The 13,759-nt window shown below is 50.4% G+C and overlaps 2 protein-coding genes across 2 annotated transcripts in view; both read left to right on the top strand.

Annotated features, from left to right (window-relative positions):
* Positions 1–3,335: 3,335 nt before the first annotated feature.
* On the top strand, positions 3,336–5,505 carry gem (GTP binding protein overexpressed in skeletal muscle). The gene is made up of 4 exons (XM_084471615.1): positions 3,336–3,871; positions 4,021–4,097; positions 4,366–4,582; positions 5,085–5,505. Exons 1-4 carry the CDS (start codon positions 3,538–3,540, stop codon positions 5,363–5,365), a joined length of 909 nt encoding a protein of 302 aa, XP_084327741.1. The 5' UTR covers positions 3,336–3,537; the 3' UTR covers positions 5,366–5,505.
* Positions 5,506–7,626: 2,121 nt separating this feature from the next.
* Positions 7,627–13,759, top strand: part of cdh17 (cadherin 17, LI cadherin (liver-intestine)) — a 12,801-nt gene continuing 6,668 nt past the window's right edge. The window contains exons 1-8 of the mRNA XM_084471318.1: positions 7,627–7,728; positions 9,332–9,388; positions 9,925–10,020; positions 10,245–10,382; positions 10,510–10,645; positions 12,372–12,530; positions 12,720–12,875; positions 13,364–13,569. Of these exons, the coding sequence (XP_084327444.1) occupies positions 9,341–9,388; positions 9,925–10,020; positions 10,245–10,382; positions 10,510–10,645; positions 12,372–12,530; positions 12,720–12,875; positions 13,364–13,569 (939 nt within the window). The 5' untranslated portion in view covers positions 7,627–7,728; positions 9,332–9,340. The remainder of the gene's footprint in view (positions 7,729–9,331; positions 9,389–9,924; positions 10,021–10,244; positions 10,383–10,509; positions 10,646–12,371; positions 12,531–12,719; positions 12,876–13,363; positions 13,570–13,759) is intronic.

Genomic DNA, 13,759 nt, shown 5'->3' with positions numbered 1-13,759 from the left:
CAGTCTCTAAACTACAAAAGGGTTTCCGTCTGTGCAATTTTATTCACAGAAGGGACGGAAGGGACTGTTGTGCATCCGGTCATTTATGCTCAACCGTTGTGGTGTTTGGCTGGAGAGCTCAACGCACAGCCCGTGCTGTCCAAGAAGGCACTAGGGAGGGGTAGGAGAGAGCCGCCTTGTGAAATTGTCATTAACCCAGCATCACAAGCTAAAATGGGTATCTACAGTGACCCCGTTTTTCTGAGAGTGCAACTAGTAAAGATGTCAGTGTAACCAGGCAGCTGGCAATCATTTTCCCCTGCCCTGTGCACGCCTTGTCAATGTGTTTCTGCACGTGTCGGATACACCATCACAGGGCCAAGCGGGATATTGATTTTAACACACTGTTGTGTCTCATAGACCATAGCAGAATCAGTTTGTGGCTAAAACATCCCTCTTTAAAAGCTCAGTGTTGGGGTTTACAGATCAAGGACTTAGTATAGTTCACGGACTGGCTGGATTAATGAGTTTCTATCTATGGACCGATGGAGCAGTCTGTGGCTCTAATGGAAAAGGCGGAATCACAGATTGGAGGTTTAATTTCTGAGGCCCTTGTCCCGCTGGAATAAAGATGAGTGAATGAAGGGAGCAGTCCCTTTAAGCCTCATGTTGTTTAGTTTGTTTATCACTTCAGTGGTAAGTATAGCCTTGCATGTGATGCACATTACTGCATGTGTTCATATAATGCCCCAGACTCTGTCAACGCTCCTTGTGGATTGATGGATTAAGTTGGCAATGCGGTACTGTGGAACTGTGGTGTGATGCGGGATGTTTTCACAAAGAGTCCCAGGACTGACTGTCCTCGCTGGGTCATCTCTAGGGGCCACAGCCCAGATTAGTCCCACTGGAGTTTGGGGAGTCTAATCTGCTCATCTGGGTCAGAACAGCGAGTCGAACAATCCAGTAGCACAACATTATCTATTGTTCCTACGCGTTGAATTGGTAACCTCCCGGAGAGGCGGACTAGCAGCTGTGACCTGTGTGTTTCTATCTGAAACTATACGGTGTCTACGCTGCTGCGCTGTCTCCACCCTGTGAGAAGACCAGAACAACAAATATTCTTCGAGTGCCTTGTTTTTCCAAATCGTCACAGAATTTGTTTGACTAATGTTCGGTTTTCCTGGAAACATTTCCATGGTTATAAAAAGAAGAGAAGATGACAGTTTACATTAGTGTGTGTGATCCTTTCCTGTTCTGGGTCAGGGATGAGGTCGGTTAAACACTGTAATGGAATTTGGCAATTGAACTGCTTTACACAGATGTCACAGCCTGAATGTAGGGAAACAGCTGTGGTCAAAATACTGTTTGACCCCCTGTGACCTTTTTGATTTTAAACAATTAAAAAAAAAACATGTTTTTACAACCATCTTTAACTAAAAGTTCCAAACTGTCATATATTTCCCCCTGAAAAAATCTATACGACTTCTTCAAATTTGTATTGAATGTTTTTCAACACCTCTGCTGTGGTCTCATCTCCAAACAGCCATTCATAACGGAGGAGACTAGGGCATGGAATGTGGTGTCACTCTCACTTAGTCATTGGAGAGCATGAATAAAAGCGCCAGAACAGCCTCTACTTGTCAACTTATTTTGTGACAGGATCAATTTGAAACATGCAGCAGTTGGGACTTTATTGATTTGAACATTTAATATAATTTTTGTTCCCATCTACACACATGTTGGGCTCTGTGTGCCTTGACAGCAGGGCAGTGCGTTGAATGAGAGAGGATGACATGCAGCACAAGGGGAATCACACCTACAGTCGCTACAAGGGGTGTTACAAGCACGGTGAACGCACTAGTGTGAGCTGCACCCGACCTCCAACATCTTAAGGTGCTCTTGGTTTCGGTGCAGCAGACGAACACATCCAAAAATGTTCTGGAACATCAGAAGCAGCCAGTGGACCCTTATGTGGACCCTAGCAGCAGTGTGACCCCAGGTGACGACCCCCTCAACACCTACGTGGTTATTGAAGTGCGCAATCGTTTCAGGCTTAATGACTTTGAGCTGCTTTGCAGACAATACATCTGTGGGTGTAGCGTTTTTAGTTTCTGAATATGGACATCAATCTGTCCTATCAGAAGTCAGCAGTGTGTTCCTGTTGTTTTGGGCAGCCGTTGTTGGCTGTCACCGCGACTGTCAGACTATCCCTCTGTGGCCCCGTTAGTTTGGGTCTCGCTCCAGCAGCGGGGGATTAACTGTTGTCAAATCATCCGTTCAGATCAGACACCCCCAGGGTCAGAGCTACAAACCATCTGAACATGCAGTACTACTCTGCACTTTAGTCTCAGTCTGGCTTTCCATCGGTCTATGTCGCTCTTTGTTGCCTGTCTGTATCTCTGCTTGTCTGTCTGTCTGTCGATGTCTATCGGTCATCCCTCTCTCCTGCAGAAATCAATAGGTGCATGCAGAAGGAGAATATACTTGAGCGATTGAGTGCAGTGCATTGGCACAATCTGAGGAAAGTCATTGTAGAAGCTGTTGTCAACAAATGGATGTGTTGATACTTCGTAAGAAAGAACACATTATGACATTCCTAAACATTCCGTGCTAAGCTGCCATATGATTGGATATTATGACTGCACCATGTGTCTATTCATCTAGGCCATGTTGAACTTCCACAGATCCCCCACTAGTTAAACGTAGCAGGTCATCTGTTCAGTCGGAAAACCGGGTCTGGAGTGGAGAAGAACGGCATTCAATCATTAGCTAGATGGCAGATGCGTTCATCCCAGTAACCTCCACTTCCTGGGCTTCATTCCCAGCAGCGCACAAACATCTCAGATGGAGATCAACACGAGCTGTTTCGTACGCCAGTCAAGCGAGCAGCACTTTCTTTCAATTCCTCATTCATAATGTCATGTTACTGTATATATTAATATATAGTTCAACGTATGCATGTGCTATGCATGAGGATGGGGGCGTCCATAATGAAAGAGCTATAATTATCCCAGCTTGGTGATTGAAGTACCAGGCCGAGCTGAGAACAGGCTGCACTCAGCTTTGCTCGCTGCGTGATATCACGCGCTGAAGCCAAGCGAGGGTCGCCTCTACAACGCATGACAGCAGATGGATGACGTCAAGGAAATCCCCCTGTCTGTCTCTCCAAACTCTCTCGCTCTCTTTCGCCCCCCCCCCCTCCCCAGCCCTTTATTTATAAATCTCACCAGGGTGGACACATTAGAGCCTGAGAGGACTGGACAGGTGACAGGACATCCACGGCGTGTCAACTTCATTAGCCTACTGCGCCTACTTATTTAAGGACCTGTCTTAAAACCAGCTTTAATCATTTGTAATTGATAGAAACATAACCTTAACGTTAGAATATACAAGCCTGTGGCATCTTTGCATTTTTGTTTTCATAATTACGTTCTATTTCACCAGGAGGAACAATAACTTTTGTGGGCAAACGTTGATCTAATTTAAGCTAAATCGGCAACGGGCATTGTATTTCTTTAAGGGTGTTGAGGACAGAAATTGAAAAGAAATCGATCCAACATGTTCTCGAGTATGCGTCGGCACAGCCTCCGGCTGCAGCACGAGCTGCACCGGTGGAGCATCTGCGACCCGGGGAGCCTCAGCGTCCCGGACCGTCTGGTCGGCCGCTCCAAGTCCTGCATCAGCTACACCGGGGAGTCCCACGGGAGTCAGGACAGCTGGTCGTCCTCCGACTCGGTCATCTCAATCGATTCAACCAGCGAGACGCTAGGACCCGGGAAGCCTGTCCGTGTGCTTCTGTTGGGGGGCAGCGACGTCGGTAAGACGGCTTTCGCCAGCATCTTCGCCGGGGCGGCGGACAGCATGGACAGTGATGACGGCCAGATCTACGGAGGTGAGATTCACGATAGGCCTACTGATGTTATTCCATTTAGTGCAATAACAGTATTAGGCCACCCCTGTAGGCTATATTGTTTGCACTGTGTTAAGCGTTCACTATGATTTCACAGATGGGTATGACGAATTATCTCGTTGTTGTTTCAGATGAAGTGTGTGAACGAACTATCGAAGTGGACGGAGAGGAAGCGACCATAACTCTACTGGACACGTGGACTACAGAGGTGAGGTCAAATTGACAAATAGCCCTGCCCTAGAAAATTATTTTGTCAGCCGAAATGAAATTTTCACCCCAAAAAAATGTTTTTTGGTGAAAATGTTCCCATGCTGACATTGTATTGTATAACGAGGTAAAGTGGCCCTACACATGTGCCCTACACGTGTAAAGATGAGTAATAGTCCTCTGACCTCATTGTGTGTGTGTGTGTGTGTGTGTGTGTGTGTGTGTGTGTGTGTGTGTGTGTGTGTGTGTGTGTGTGTGTGTGTGCGCAGGTGCAGGAGGACGGCGGCAGGTGCGCGGCCGAGGACCAGTGCATGCAGTCGGGCGATGCCTACCTGTTGCTGTACTCCATCACGGACCGCGCCTCCTTCCTGCAGGCGTCCGAGCTGCGCGTCACCCTGCGCTGCCACCGGCCCGCCCGCCACACGCCCATCATCCTGGTGGGGAACAAGTGCGACCTGGTCCGCCGCCGCGAGGTGTCCGTCAGCGGTGAGTTGGGCCTCGCCTCATCTCTCTCTCTCTCTTTCTCTCTCTCTCTCTTTCTCTTTCTCTTTCTCTTTCTCTCTCTCTCTCTCTCTCCTACCTCCCCTAAATCTCCCCTAAATCTCCTCTCCATCCTCACCCTTCCTCCTCTCTCCTTCCTTCCCTCTTCTCTTCCCTCCCTCTTCTCTCCTCTCTCTCCTTCCTCCCCTCTCTCCCTCTTCTCTTCCCTCCCTCATCTCTCCTCTCTCTCCTTCCTCCCCTCTCTCCCTCCTCTCTCTCCTTCCTCCCCTCTCTCCCTCCTCTCTCTCCTCCCTCCCCTCTGCCTACACATTGCCTTGAAAAGCACTGAGCCAAGATGGCCGTTAGGCTGTACAGCCCGTCAGTGGTTTGTTGTTAGGACTCTGTCCCGCTGTCCCGTCTACTGGAGGCGTCGCTGAGCTCCCTGCTCTCGTGACGACCGCCGCCGCCGCTGGGTGTAGCTTTAACGCGCTGCTCCCCCCCCCCCCAGAGGGCCTGGCCTGCGCCGCCGTGTTCGACTGCAAGTTCATCGAGACGTCGGCCGCCATGCAGCACAACGTGTGGGAGGCCTTCCGCGGGATCGTGCGCCAGCTGCGCCTGCGGCGGGACAGCAAAGAGGCCAACCAGCGGCGCCGCGACTCCGGCGGCCAGCGGCGCGAGAGCCTGCCCGTCAAGGCCAAGCGCTTCCTGGACAAGATGGTGGCCAAGAACAATGCCAACGTGGCGTTCCGACTGAAGTCCAAGTCCTGCCACGACCTCTCTGTGTTCTGAGGGCGCCGGAGGTCTGCGTGGTCACACTGAGGTCTGCGGCCCCCGGGCCGGGGAATCACGGAGAGGAAGAGGAGGGGCTTCCGGAGGGGTCTAGGTTCTGGACTTATCCTGGTATGGTATCTCCTTTCTCTTGGCTAGAACCCGCCTTGTCACACCCATTATAGTCTGTATATGAACAAGAGTCTGAATCAGAGAGAGGCTGGCAGAACAGATCTGCCAGCCTCTGTGATGGACAGGAGGGGCAGCCAATGGACAGCCTCCTCTCTCTGATGGACAGGAGGGGCAGCCAATGGACAACCTCCTCTCTCTGATGGACAGGAGGGGCAGCCAATGGACAACCTCCTCTCTCTGATGGACAGGAGGGGCAGTCAATGGACAACGTCCTCTCTGTGATGGACAGGTGTGGCAGCCAATGGCAACGTCCTCTCTGTGATAGACGGACGAAGCTGCCAATGGACAACGTCCTCTGTGATGGACTGAAAAAGCAGCCAATGGAAAATGTCCTCTGTTTGAATTGACTTGTGTCTGTGTGGGCGACTGTGTGGGCTGATTCTCTTGAGGTTTCCACCGTCGCTTTGAGTCATTTATTATCTCTGTCCTTATTGCACATTTTTACTCCTTGCCATATTTGTATATTCTCCAAAGTGCCAGGCTTCAAAACATGAAAGTTTAGCATATTTCATTGTTATTGTACAATAATTGTTGTACTCATACAGTAATGTTGTCATCGTTTTCTACGTATGTTGTTGGTTAACTTTGGTACGCGGACAACGCTAACTTTACAACATTGATTTAAACGGGTCACATTTGTTTACATGTTCTTTCTGACCAAAATCCTGTCAATGAGGAATAAAGAGACTCTAAATCAATCCTTTGTCCAAGATGGCAGAGAGTGACTACTGACTCAACAGTGGGCTCAGACCCCACCAGCGCCACATGGCCGCCGTGAGTCACGGCGTGGCCTCAGACTGACGAGGGGTCGTCGCCCCCGACCCACTCAGTCATGTGTGTTGAAAGCCCTCCTGTGATTCAATTACACCAATCAATGGGTCAGATGTTGAGGTTTGTGGTGTGATTGTGGGCATGGAGAAAAGTGGGGAGGGCTATACAGATGGCATGTACACCAGAATACCCCAACAGGCTGCCTGGGGGCATATAGTATGCTATATATATATATATAAATCTAAATGAAGTGGTTCAGTCTCCCATTCACCTTGCCTTTTATAGCTTTACTCTCCAGAGGTGATTATGTAAAGGCCTGCTGAGTGCTCCCTTACAGCCTGTCTCCTATCTGCAATCCCACAGTAAAATGAAGCTCTGCCTCCGCTCAGACCGTCAGTATTAACGGTCCAGTCAGTGCTTTTATTTTGTAGTCCCGTCTGCCGAGCCCCAGGGCTGAGAGAGCCTCACGTCCAACGTACTTCTGATTCCTGTAACTCCCCAGCCTCAGGAGTCATCCAGCCCCGAGAGAGAAGGACAAGGGAGAGTTTAGACAAATATGAACCAGGCATGAGACGTCAGGGCCCCTACGGCCCGGACCCCGCTGGGCCACAATGACTCGCTACGTGACTGTGGGACTGTGAGATTGGTCAGTCCCTCCCATTGTGCTGCCCCGCCGGCCCGGTCCTAACTCTATTGTCCTGCACACTGTTCTTTATCAGCAGCTCCTCACAGACGGGAACCGGTTCAACAGTTCAAAGGTTAAAGTCTGGGGGCAGGAAATCCATGTCAGGAGCCGTTGAAATGTTCAAACGCACCCGACAGAATCTGTCAGATAACCGGTGCCAATAATCAACATTGTGCACGCGAGGATGTGGACAACAATCTCAAACCTGCGTTTTCTTTGTGTGTAGAGTTTTATATCCTGAGATATCCACCGTCAAAGTTAGTCTGTTCTTAAGTGTCCAAGTAGTACACGTAACGACCCGATCCATCAATTATAATCCATATTTATAACACATCAGACACATTGTCCTGGTCCTAATTTCAATGAAATATTCCACTATGTCATTGTTATCCACTTCCTGTGTCCGCTGCAGTTTTTTTTCGCTGTCAGAAGGCTCCCCATTGGCTACAGGCACAGACACAATGTGATTAGACAATCATTAGGTCCAATAAACTACCGCTGGTTAACCGTTAGCCAGCTGGGCAATGGGCTGCTGAGGCTCTCTCCCTCTGCAGCACTTGAAGCGTCACTTGGAATCTCCGACCAGGTAGGTCCTCCTCACTCGCTCCCTCTCCCTCGTCCCTCCTCAGTGCGTGTCTTGGCTTCTGGACGGCGTCAGGGTTGTGAACCGCGGAGGACTCGACAGAAGGCTGTGCGTTGGGTAACCAGGGTCTCGGTCGCTGGGAGAACTGTTGAAGTGAGTTTTTTTTTTTGATCTTGAATGACTTTGACAGAGCTTGTTGTGTCAGGTGTTGGAACGTCTGCCATGGCGGTCCCTCAAGTCCTAAAGGCTGTGGTTAAGTACGCTTATAATAAAGATATCACGGGATACAGTTGACACTTAGACATGTTTGAGCAACTTAAGTCTGGACCGCCGAAGGTCATCAAGTCATCAGGGAGGTGGGCCTCGGAGGTGTCTCCTGGCTCCGGGGCCTCAGCTGGTTTATTCATGTCTAAGAGACGTTGTGTTTTTAAGGTTATTTTTTATATTTGACCACAAGAGTTTCCAGAGTAGTGAGGAGCTGAGCGTGGATCACGGCAGTAGTTTAATCAATCAAAAGGTAGTAGAGTCCAAAATGTCGCTGCTCAGTGGTTTCTTATACTAGCAGTTATTGATGCGTGCAAAACATACATGTTTTAAATCAAGGTTGCAGTGGTTCGTCGCGCGGTCATTGTGACGACTTAAGATCTAATAACGTTATTTAACGTTATTGCATTGAACTCAATGTCACCTTCACTCCCCTGTGGCTCTGCCCTTCTCCATGTCCTCCGAAGGACACAGGTCTGTAGATCAGACCTCTGGACTTAGGAATGCACACCAGGAATATTAGGTGGATTATTACAGCATGCATTCTACTTTTGTGAGTTTTGTGAGTCTAGACGTGGGTATCCAATATGGAAATAATACGCGCTGCTAATAAGAACTACTTTGATTGAAAAGTGAAACAACTAAACAACAGAAGAAAGTGTCAATGTGTTTCCTTTCATGTTATTTACGATGCCGTGTGGGGTTGAAGGTTTTTTCTTCCTCATGATATCTGTTGTTTGCATAAGGCGCAGCAGGTGTCGTACTCGATGCATGAAGCCAATCGAAGGGAGATGTGCAGCGATGAACGATGGCCTGCGCCACGCACGGTCCTCTCTCAGAACAGACGTGGCCTTGAGGTCAAGAGGGTCGCAAGCCTAAGACTGACCTTTAAACGCCTCAAGTCATTTTCGCTTCCTCCTGTGTCGCTGGTAGAAAATAAAAGGCCACAAGTTTCCACCAACGAGGGGCCGGCCCATCCTTACGTACCCAAATATGGACTGTCCTTGGACCATATGTGGTGTGGGCGGGTGCTATGAGTGTGAATGCTTTGAAATTGCCTCCAGTGTAAAGTCTAGAATCAGACGTGATAGCAGCAGAACTAAAGGGCCGTCAGAGACACTTCCTGTTCATGGGGGGGTGGAGCCTCAATAGTTTGGGTGATTGTGATTGAGTGATGTGTGTGGGGCTAGACATGTATTCAGATCCCAATAAAAGCAGTCCCCATACCCAAACAGCCTGTCTGCACACTGCCCTCCACCATAACCCATACTGTGGTCTTTAACAGAACGACAATAACCCCTTGATCTTTGTCTTTGGTTTGTTCTTTCTCCTTTTCCCCAAACCTATCTCTCCATCCCACTCCTCCTCTCCCACTCCTCCTCTCCCACTCCTCCTCCTTTCCCACTCCTCCTCTCCCACTCCTCCTCTCCCACTCCTCCACTCCTCCTCTCCCACTCCTCCTCCTCCTCCTCCTGGGTTTCTATGTTCCCAGCGCTTCGCCATGACACCCACACTGCATCTGCTGCTACTGCCGCTCTTGTTCAGTGTGGTGAGTACCCGGGGCGTTACGTAACCGGCGCGTTCACAGTCAACGTTCACACTACTGCTCAGCCCTACCGGGGGACTAAGCGCTGCCAGATATTCACTGTGGTTCCTGGATGTTTTATTCATTCAACATCTGCTCCTGTTTTCACAAAGCCAAGGGGCCAGCAGGCCTTAGAGTGTGGGGAAAGGTTATCTGAAACATGACACACCGCTGTGACATTGGGGCTCTGGCGTCGCCATTGGCTGTCATGTTCCAGATAACCTTCACAGGTCGTCCCTATGGGCCATGGACTGGTACTATTTGGTCATTTATTAAATTGTGAAACAGGAGAGCTGCCAAGCGTGACCAAATAGTTAGTGGTTCATTATCAGACACCTCCGACGCTGTGGGTGGACGTCCTGTAGACTTTGCCCCGTCGTCCTGTAAGGGTGTGTGTGAGAATTATCTCTTACTGAATTATACGTGCGGTTCAATCAATAACTGGCTTTTGGAAAGAGTGTGTGAGAGAACCCTGACTGGACCACTGTCCCCGCACCCAGGCCTGTGGACAGGGCCTGAAGGACAAGAAGGGGCCCCTGGAGAACACGGCCCTGGACGTGCCCGAGCAGACGGCCGTCCCCTACCCCATCTACCAGGTAACACACGCCTGCTGTGACGAAGAGGAACAGAGGAGAGGGACAACTCTGAATCCCTTCCTCCCTTCTCTTTGTATCTCTTACTATTTATATATATGTCTCTTTCCCTTTCTTTCTGTCTTTTTTCTCTCTCTCTCTCTCTCTTTCTCTCGCTGTCTGTCTCTGTCTCTCCCTCTTTCTCTCTCACACTATTTGCATGCCTCTCTCTCTCTCTCTCTCCGTAGTTCCAAGTATCAGACCCAGATCTGAGTGGCTTCAGGCTTAGCGGTGAAGGTCATGAAGACTTCCAGATAGCAGAGGATGGATGGCTGTACCTGGCCCAGCCCCTGGACTGGGCTCGCAATTCACATTACGTTATCGGGGTAAACTCGCAGACTCTTGAACTACTAAACGCACAAACCCACACACACACAAACAGACATACACACATACACTGCATTGATGCATGCCATGTGACCTGTGTGTGTGTGTGTGTGTGTTTATCCCCAGGTGGAGGCGTTAGTGGGCAGTGATGTGGTGGAGGGCCCAGCCTTCGTCACCATCAGCGTGTTGGACATCAACAACCACCCGCCCACCTTCGAACAGTCTGCGTACGCCGCTGTGGTACGGGAGAGGAGCCGCCACGGTGAGCGTACGCCTTTCACTATGATGGCAAAAGGGAGAAGCTTTTGGGGTGAACGCAGCTTGAGACTGCGTGACCGCAAGCATGTTCCTCTTAGAAACTACTCACTACGCTACACCCCCCTACGCTACACCCCCCTACGCTACACCCCCCTACGCTACACCTCTCTACGCTACACCCCTCTACGCTACACCTCCCTACGCTACACCTCTCTACGCTACACCTCTACGCTACACCTCTCTACGCTACACCTCTACGCTACACCTCTCTACGCTACACCCCTCTACGCTACACCCCTCTACGCTACACCCCTCTACGCTACACCTCTACGCTACACCTCCCTACGCTACACCTCTCTACGCTACACCTCTACGCTACACCTCTCTACGCTACACCCCTCTACGCTACACCTCTACGCTACACCTCTCTACGCTACACCCCTCTACGCTACACCTCTCTACGCTACACCTCTACGCTACACCCCTCTACGCTACACCTCCCTACGCTACACCTCTCTACGCTACACCTCTCTACGCTACACCCCCCTACGCTACACCCCCCTACGCTACACCTCTCTACGCTACACCTCTCTACGCTACACCTCCCTACGCTACACCTCTCTACGCTACACCCCCCTACGCTACACCCCCCTACGCTACACCTCTCTACGCTACACCTCTCTACGCTACACCTCCCTACGCTACACCTCTCTACGCTACACCTCTCTACGCTACACCTCTCTACGCTACACCCCGCTACGCTACACCTCCCTACGCTACACCCCTCTACGCTACACCCCTCTACGCTACACCCCTCTACGCTACACCCCTCTATGCTACACTGTGGTAGCAGTTGTTCTAGGGGAGACGGGACAGAGCCTGGAACACGACACCTCGAGGGGCGGGATCACGCCTCACTTTCTGTTTAGTTGTGGAGATTTTCTACCGAAGAGAAGCATCCTAGAATCGTGCACGCGATTGGATGAAACTTTCAGAAGTGTTGATTTGAAACCTTTCCAGACACTTTTTTTTAAAGGTTATTTACTGCTGGTCGCGGTTCTGTTCTGTACCCTACCTACCCGCAACATAATTGATTGAAAGAAAAAGAATGAAACACCTTATCCACCTAGATTTGAGTCTGCCATCAGACTTTAGATATTAATCCAAAGTTTGGTTTGTGAGACTACTAACCAATTTACACTGAGCACTTACTAACCACCACTTACCACTTGCTAACCACTATTTAGCAGATTCACAACGACCAGAGTTTCCGTTGTGGAAGAATTGAACAATGTTTTCTTAAATCTTTTACTGGCTAACCTTGAACTTGCTCCCTGTCTCCTCCCTTGTTCTCCTGTTCTGTATATATTAAACACAATGTATAGCCATGTCCTCCACACCCAAGGGTATCAGTGCCTGCTATGGCTTCTAATAGATCACTCATTATCCGGTTAACATGCCTCTTTGATTTGTTTAGACATGCATCTCTTCAATCTACCGTACGATACCATCATATCATACCATAAGCTCCTATACTGGCTCATCCATCCTTCTGGTATTGACCTCAAATAAAGCTCCATTGTAGCCAGAGGTTCTCTCCCAGCCCTCTGTCAGCAAACAGCTCACGGATTGGCTGACATCAGCTCACTGATTGGCTGACATCAGCTCACGGATTGGCTGACATCAGCTCACTGATTGGCTGACTCCTGACGGCCGCTGTGTGGTTCCAGGCGTGCCGTTCGTGCGTGTGACGGCGAGCGACCTGGACGACCCTGAGTCGCCCCACGGCCGGCTGCACTACAGCCTGGTCGGCCAGATCCCCGACAGACACAAGACCCCCTTCTTCCAGATCCACCCCGACACCGGAGACATCTCCATCACCGAAGACGGTGAGACGAGACGCACGCACACACGCACGCACACGCACACGCGCACATGCACACGCACAACACACACACTGATTGGTTGCAGATTGACAAAAAAGTTGTGTGACGATGGTCACTGATTACTGTGCACGTGTGTGTGTGTGTGTGTGTGTGTGTGTGTGTGTGTGTGTGTGTGTGTGTGTGTGTGTTCAGGAGAGAGCATGCTGAAGGCGCGGCAGAGCCTGCAGTACGGCGACGGGGAGAGCTTCAGCAGCGCTAACCTGAAGAAGAAGTTTGACGACTACTGCACCCCCACACAGGACGTCCCCCACGAGCTCAACCCCTTCTACACCTGCGTGGAGAGAGCAGGTGTGTGTCTCTGTGTTCCTGTCTGTGTGTGTTGGTTAGAACACGATCAACATCAAGACATCTGCCCTCTGTCACGTCCTTCCAATCAAGCCTTCTATCATTATTATGAATATTTATTTATATGAATGAATTTCTAAATGGAGGATAGTATCAAAACAAACCCACAGGGGGAATAAGCTCACAAATGGCTTCACTAAGTGCAATATAAATCCATGTGGTGGTTGTGCCTGCTTGGCCTTGCCTGCAGACTGAGTCTTCTTCTGTCTATTTTTTTATTTTATTACTAACTTTGCCTTTATTTTCTCACTTTCTAAAATTTTTTTTTTTTTTTACTTTGCCTTTATTTTCTATCTATTTTACTCTTTTTTACTGATCTATTATTTTCTTTCATTGTATGACCATGTTTATATGTGAAGCACGTTGAGTCTGCCTTGTGTATGAAAAGGGCGTTATCAATAAAGTTGCCTTGTCTTCTTCTGTGGTTCCAGAGAGCCGGGCGCGGGGCGGGGAGGGCCCGGAGGACCCCGACTACACCCTGATCGTGCGCGTGGAGGACGCGGGGGGCGCGTCGCCCAACGCGCTGAGCGGCGTCGCCAGCGTGAAGGTGGTGGTGGAGCGGAACCTGTGGGTGAACCCCGGACCCCTCACCGTGAGGGAGCACCTCAAGGCGGACTACCCCCTGGTCCTCGCTAAGGTGGGTGCTGGGCGGGTGCTGGGCGGGTGCTGGGCGGGTGCTGGGCGGGCGGGTGCTGGGTGGGTGCTGGGCGGGCGGGTGCTGGGTGGGTGCTGGGCGGGTGCTGGGTGGGTGCTGGGTGGGTGCTGGGTGGGTGGGTGCTGGATGGGTGCTGGGTGGGCGGGTGCTGGGCGGGCGGGTGCTGGGCGGG

This window comes from Micromesistius poutassou (assembly GCF_964030765.1).
Source record: "Micromesistius poutassou genome assembly, chromosome: 8".
NCBI lineage: Eukaryota > Metazoa > Chordata > Actinopteri > Gadiformes > Gadidae > Micromesistius > Micromesistius poutassou.
This window is presented reverse-complemented; position numbering and strand designations above follow the sequence as displayed.

What these genes read in the sequence shown, in the direction of transcription:
- gem (XM_084471615.1), top strand. Translation starts at nt 3,538, where the DNA reads ATGTTCTCGAGTATGCGTCGGCACAGCCTCCGGCTGCAGCACGAGCTG. An exon ending in TGGACACGTGGACTACAGAG is followed by an intron (nt 4,098 to 4,365) that starts GTGAGGTCAAAT and finishes GTGTGTGCGCAG; the next exon opens with GTGCAGGAGGACGGCGGCAG. An exon ending in CCGCGAGGTGTCCGTCAGCG is followed by an intron (nt 4,583 to 5,084) that starts GTGAGTTGGGCC and finishes CCCCCCCCCCAG; the next exon opens with AGGGCCTGGCCTGCGCCGCC.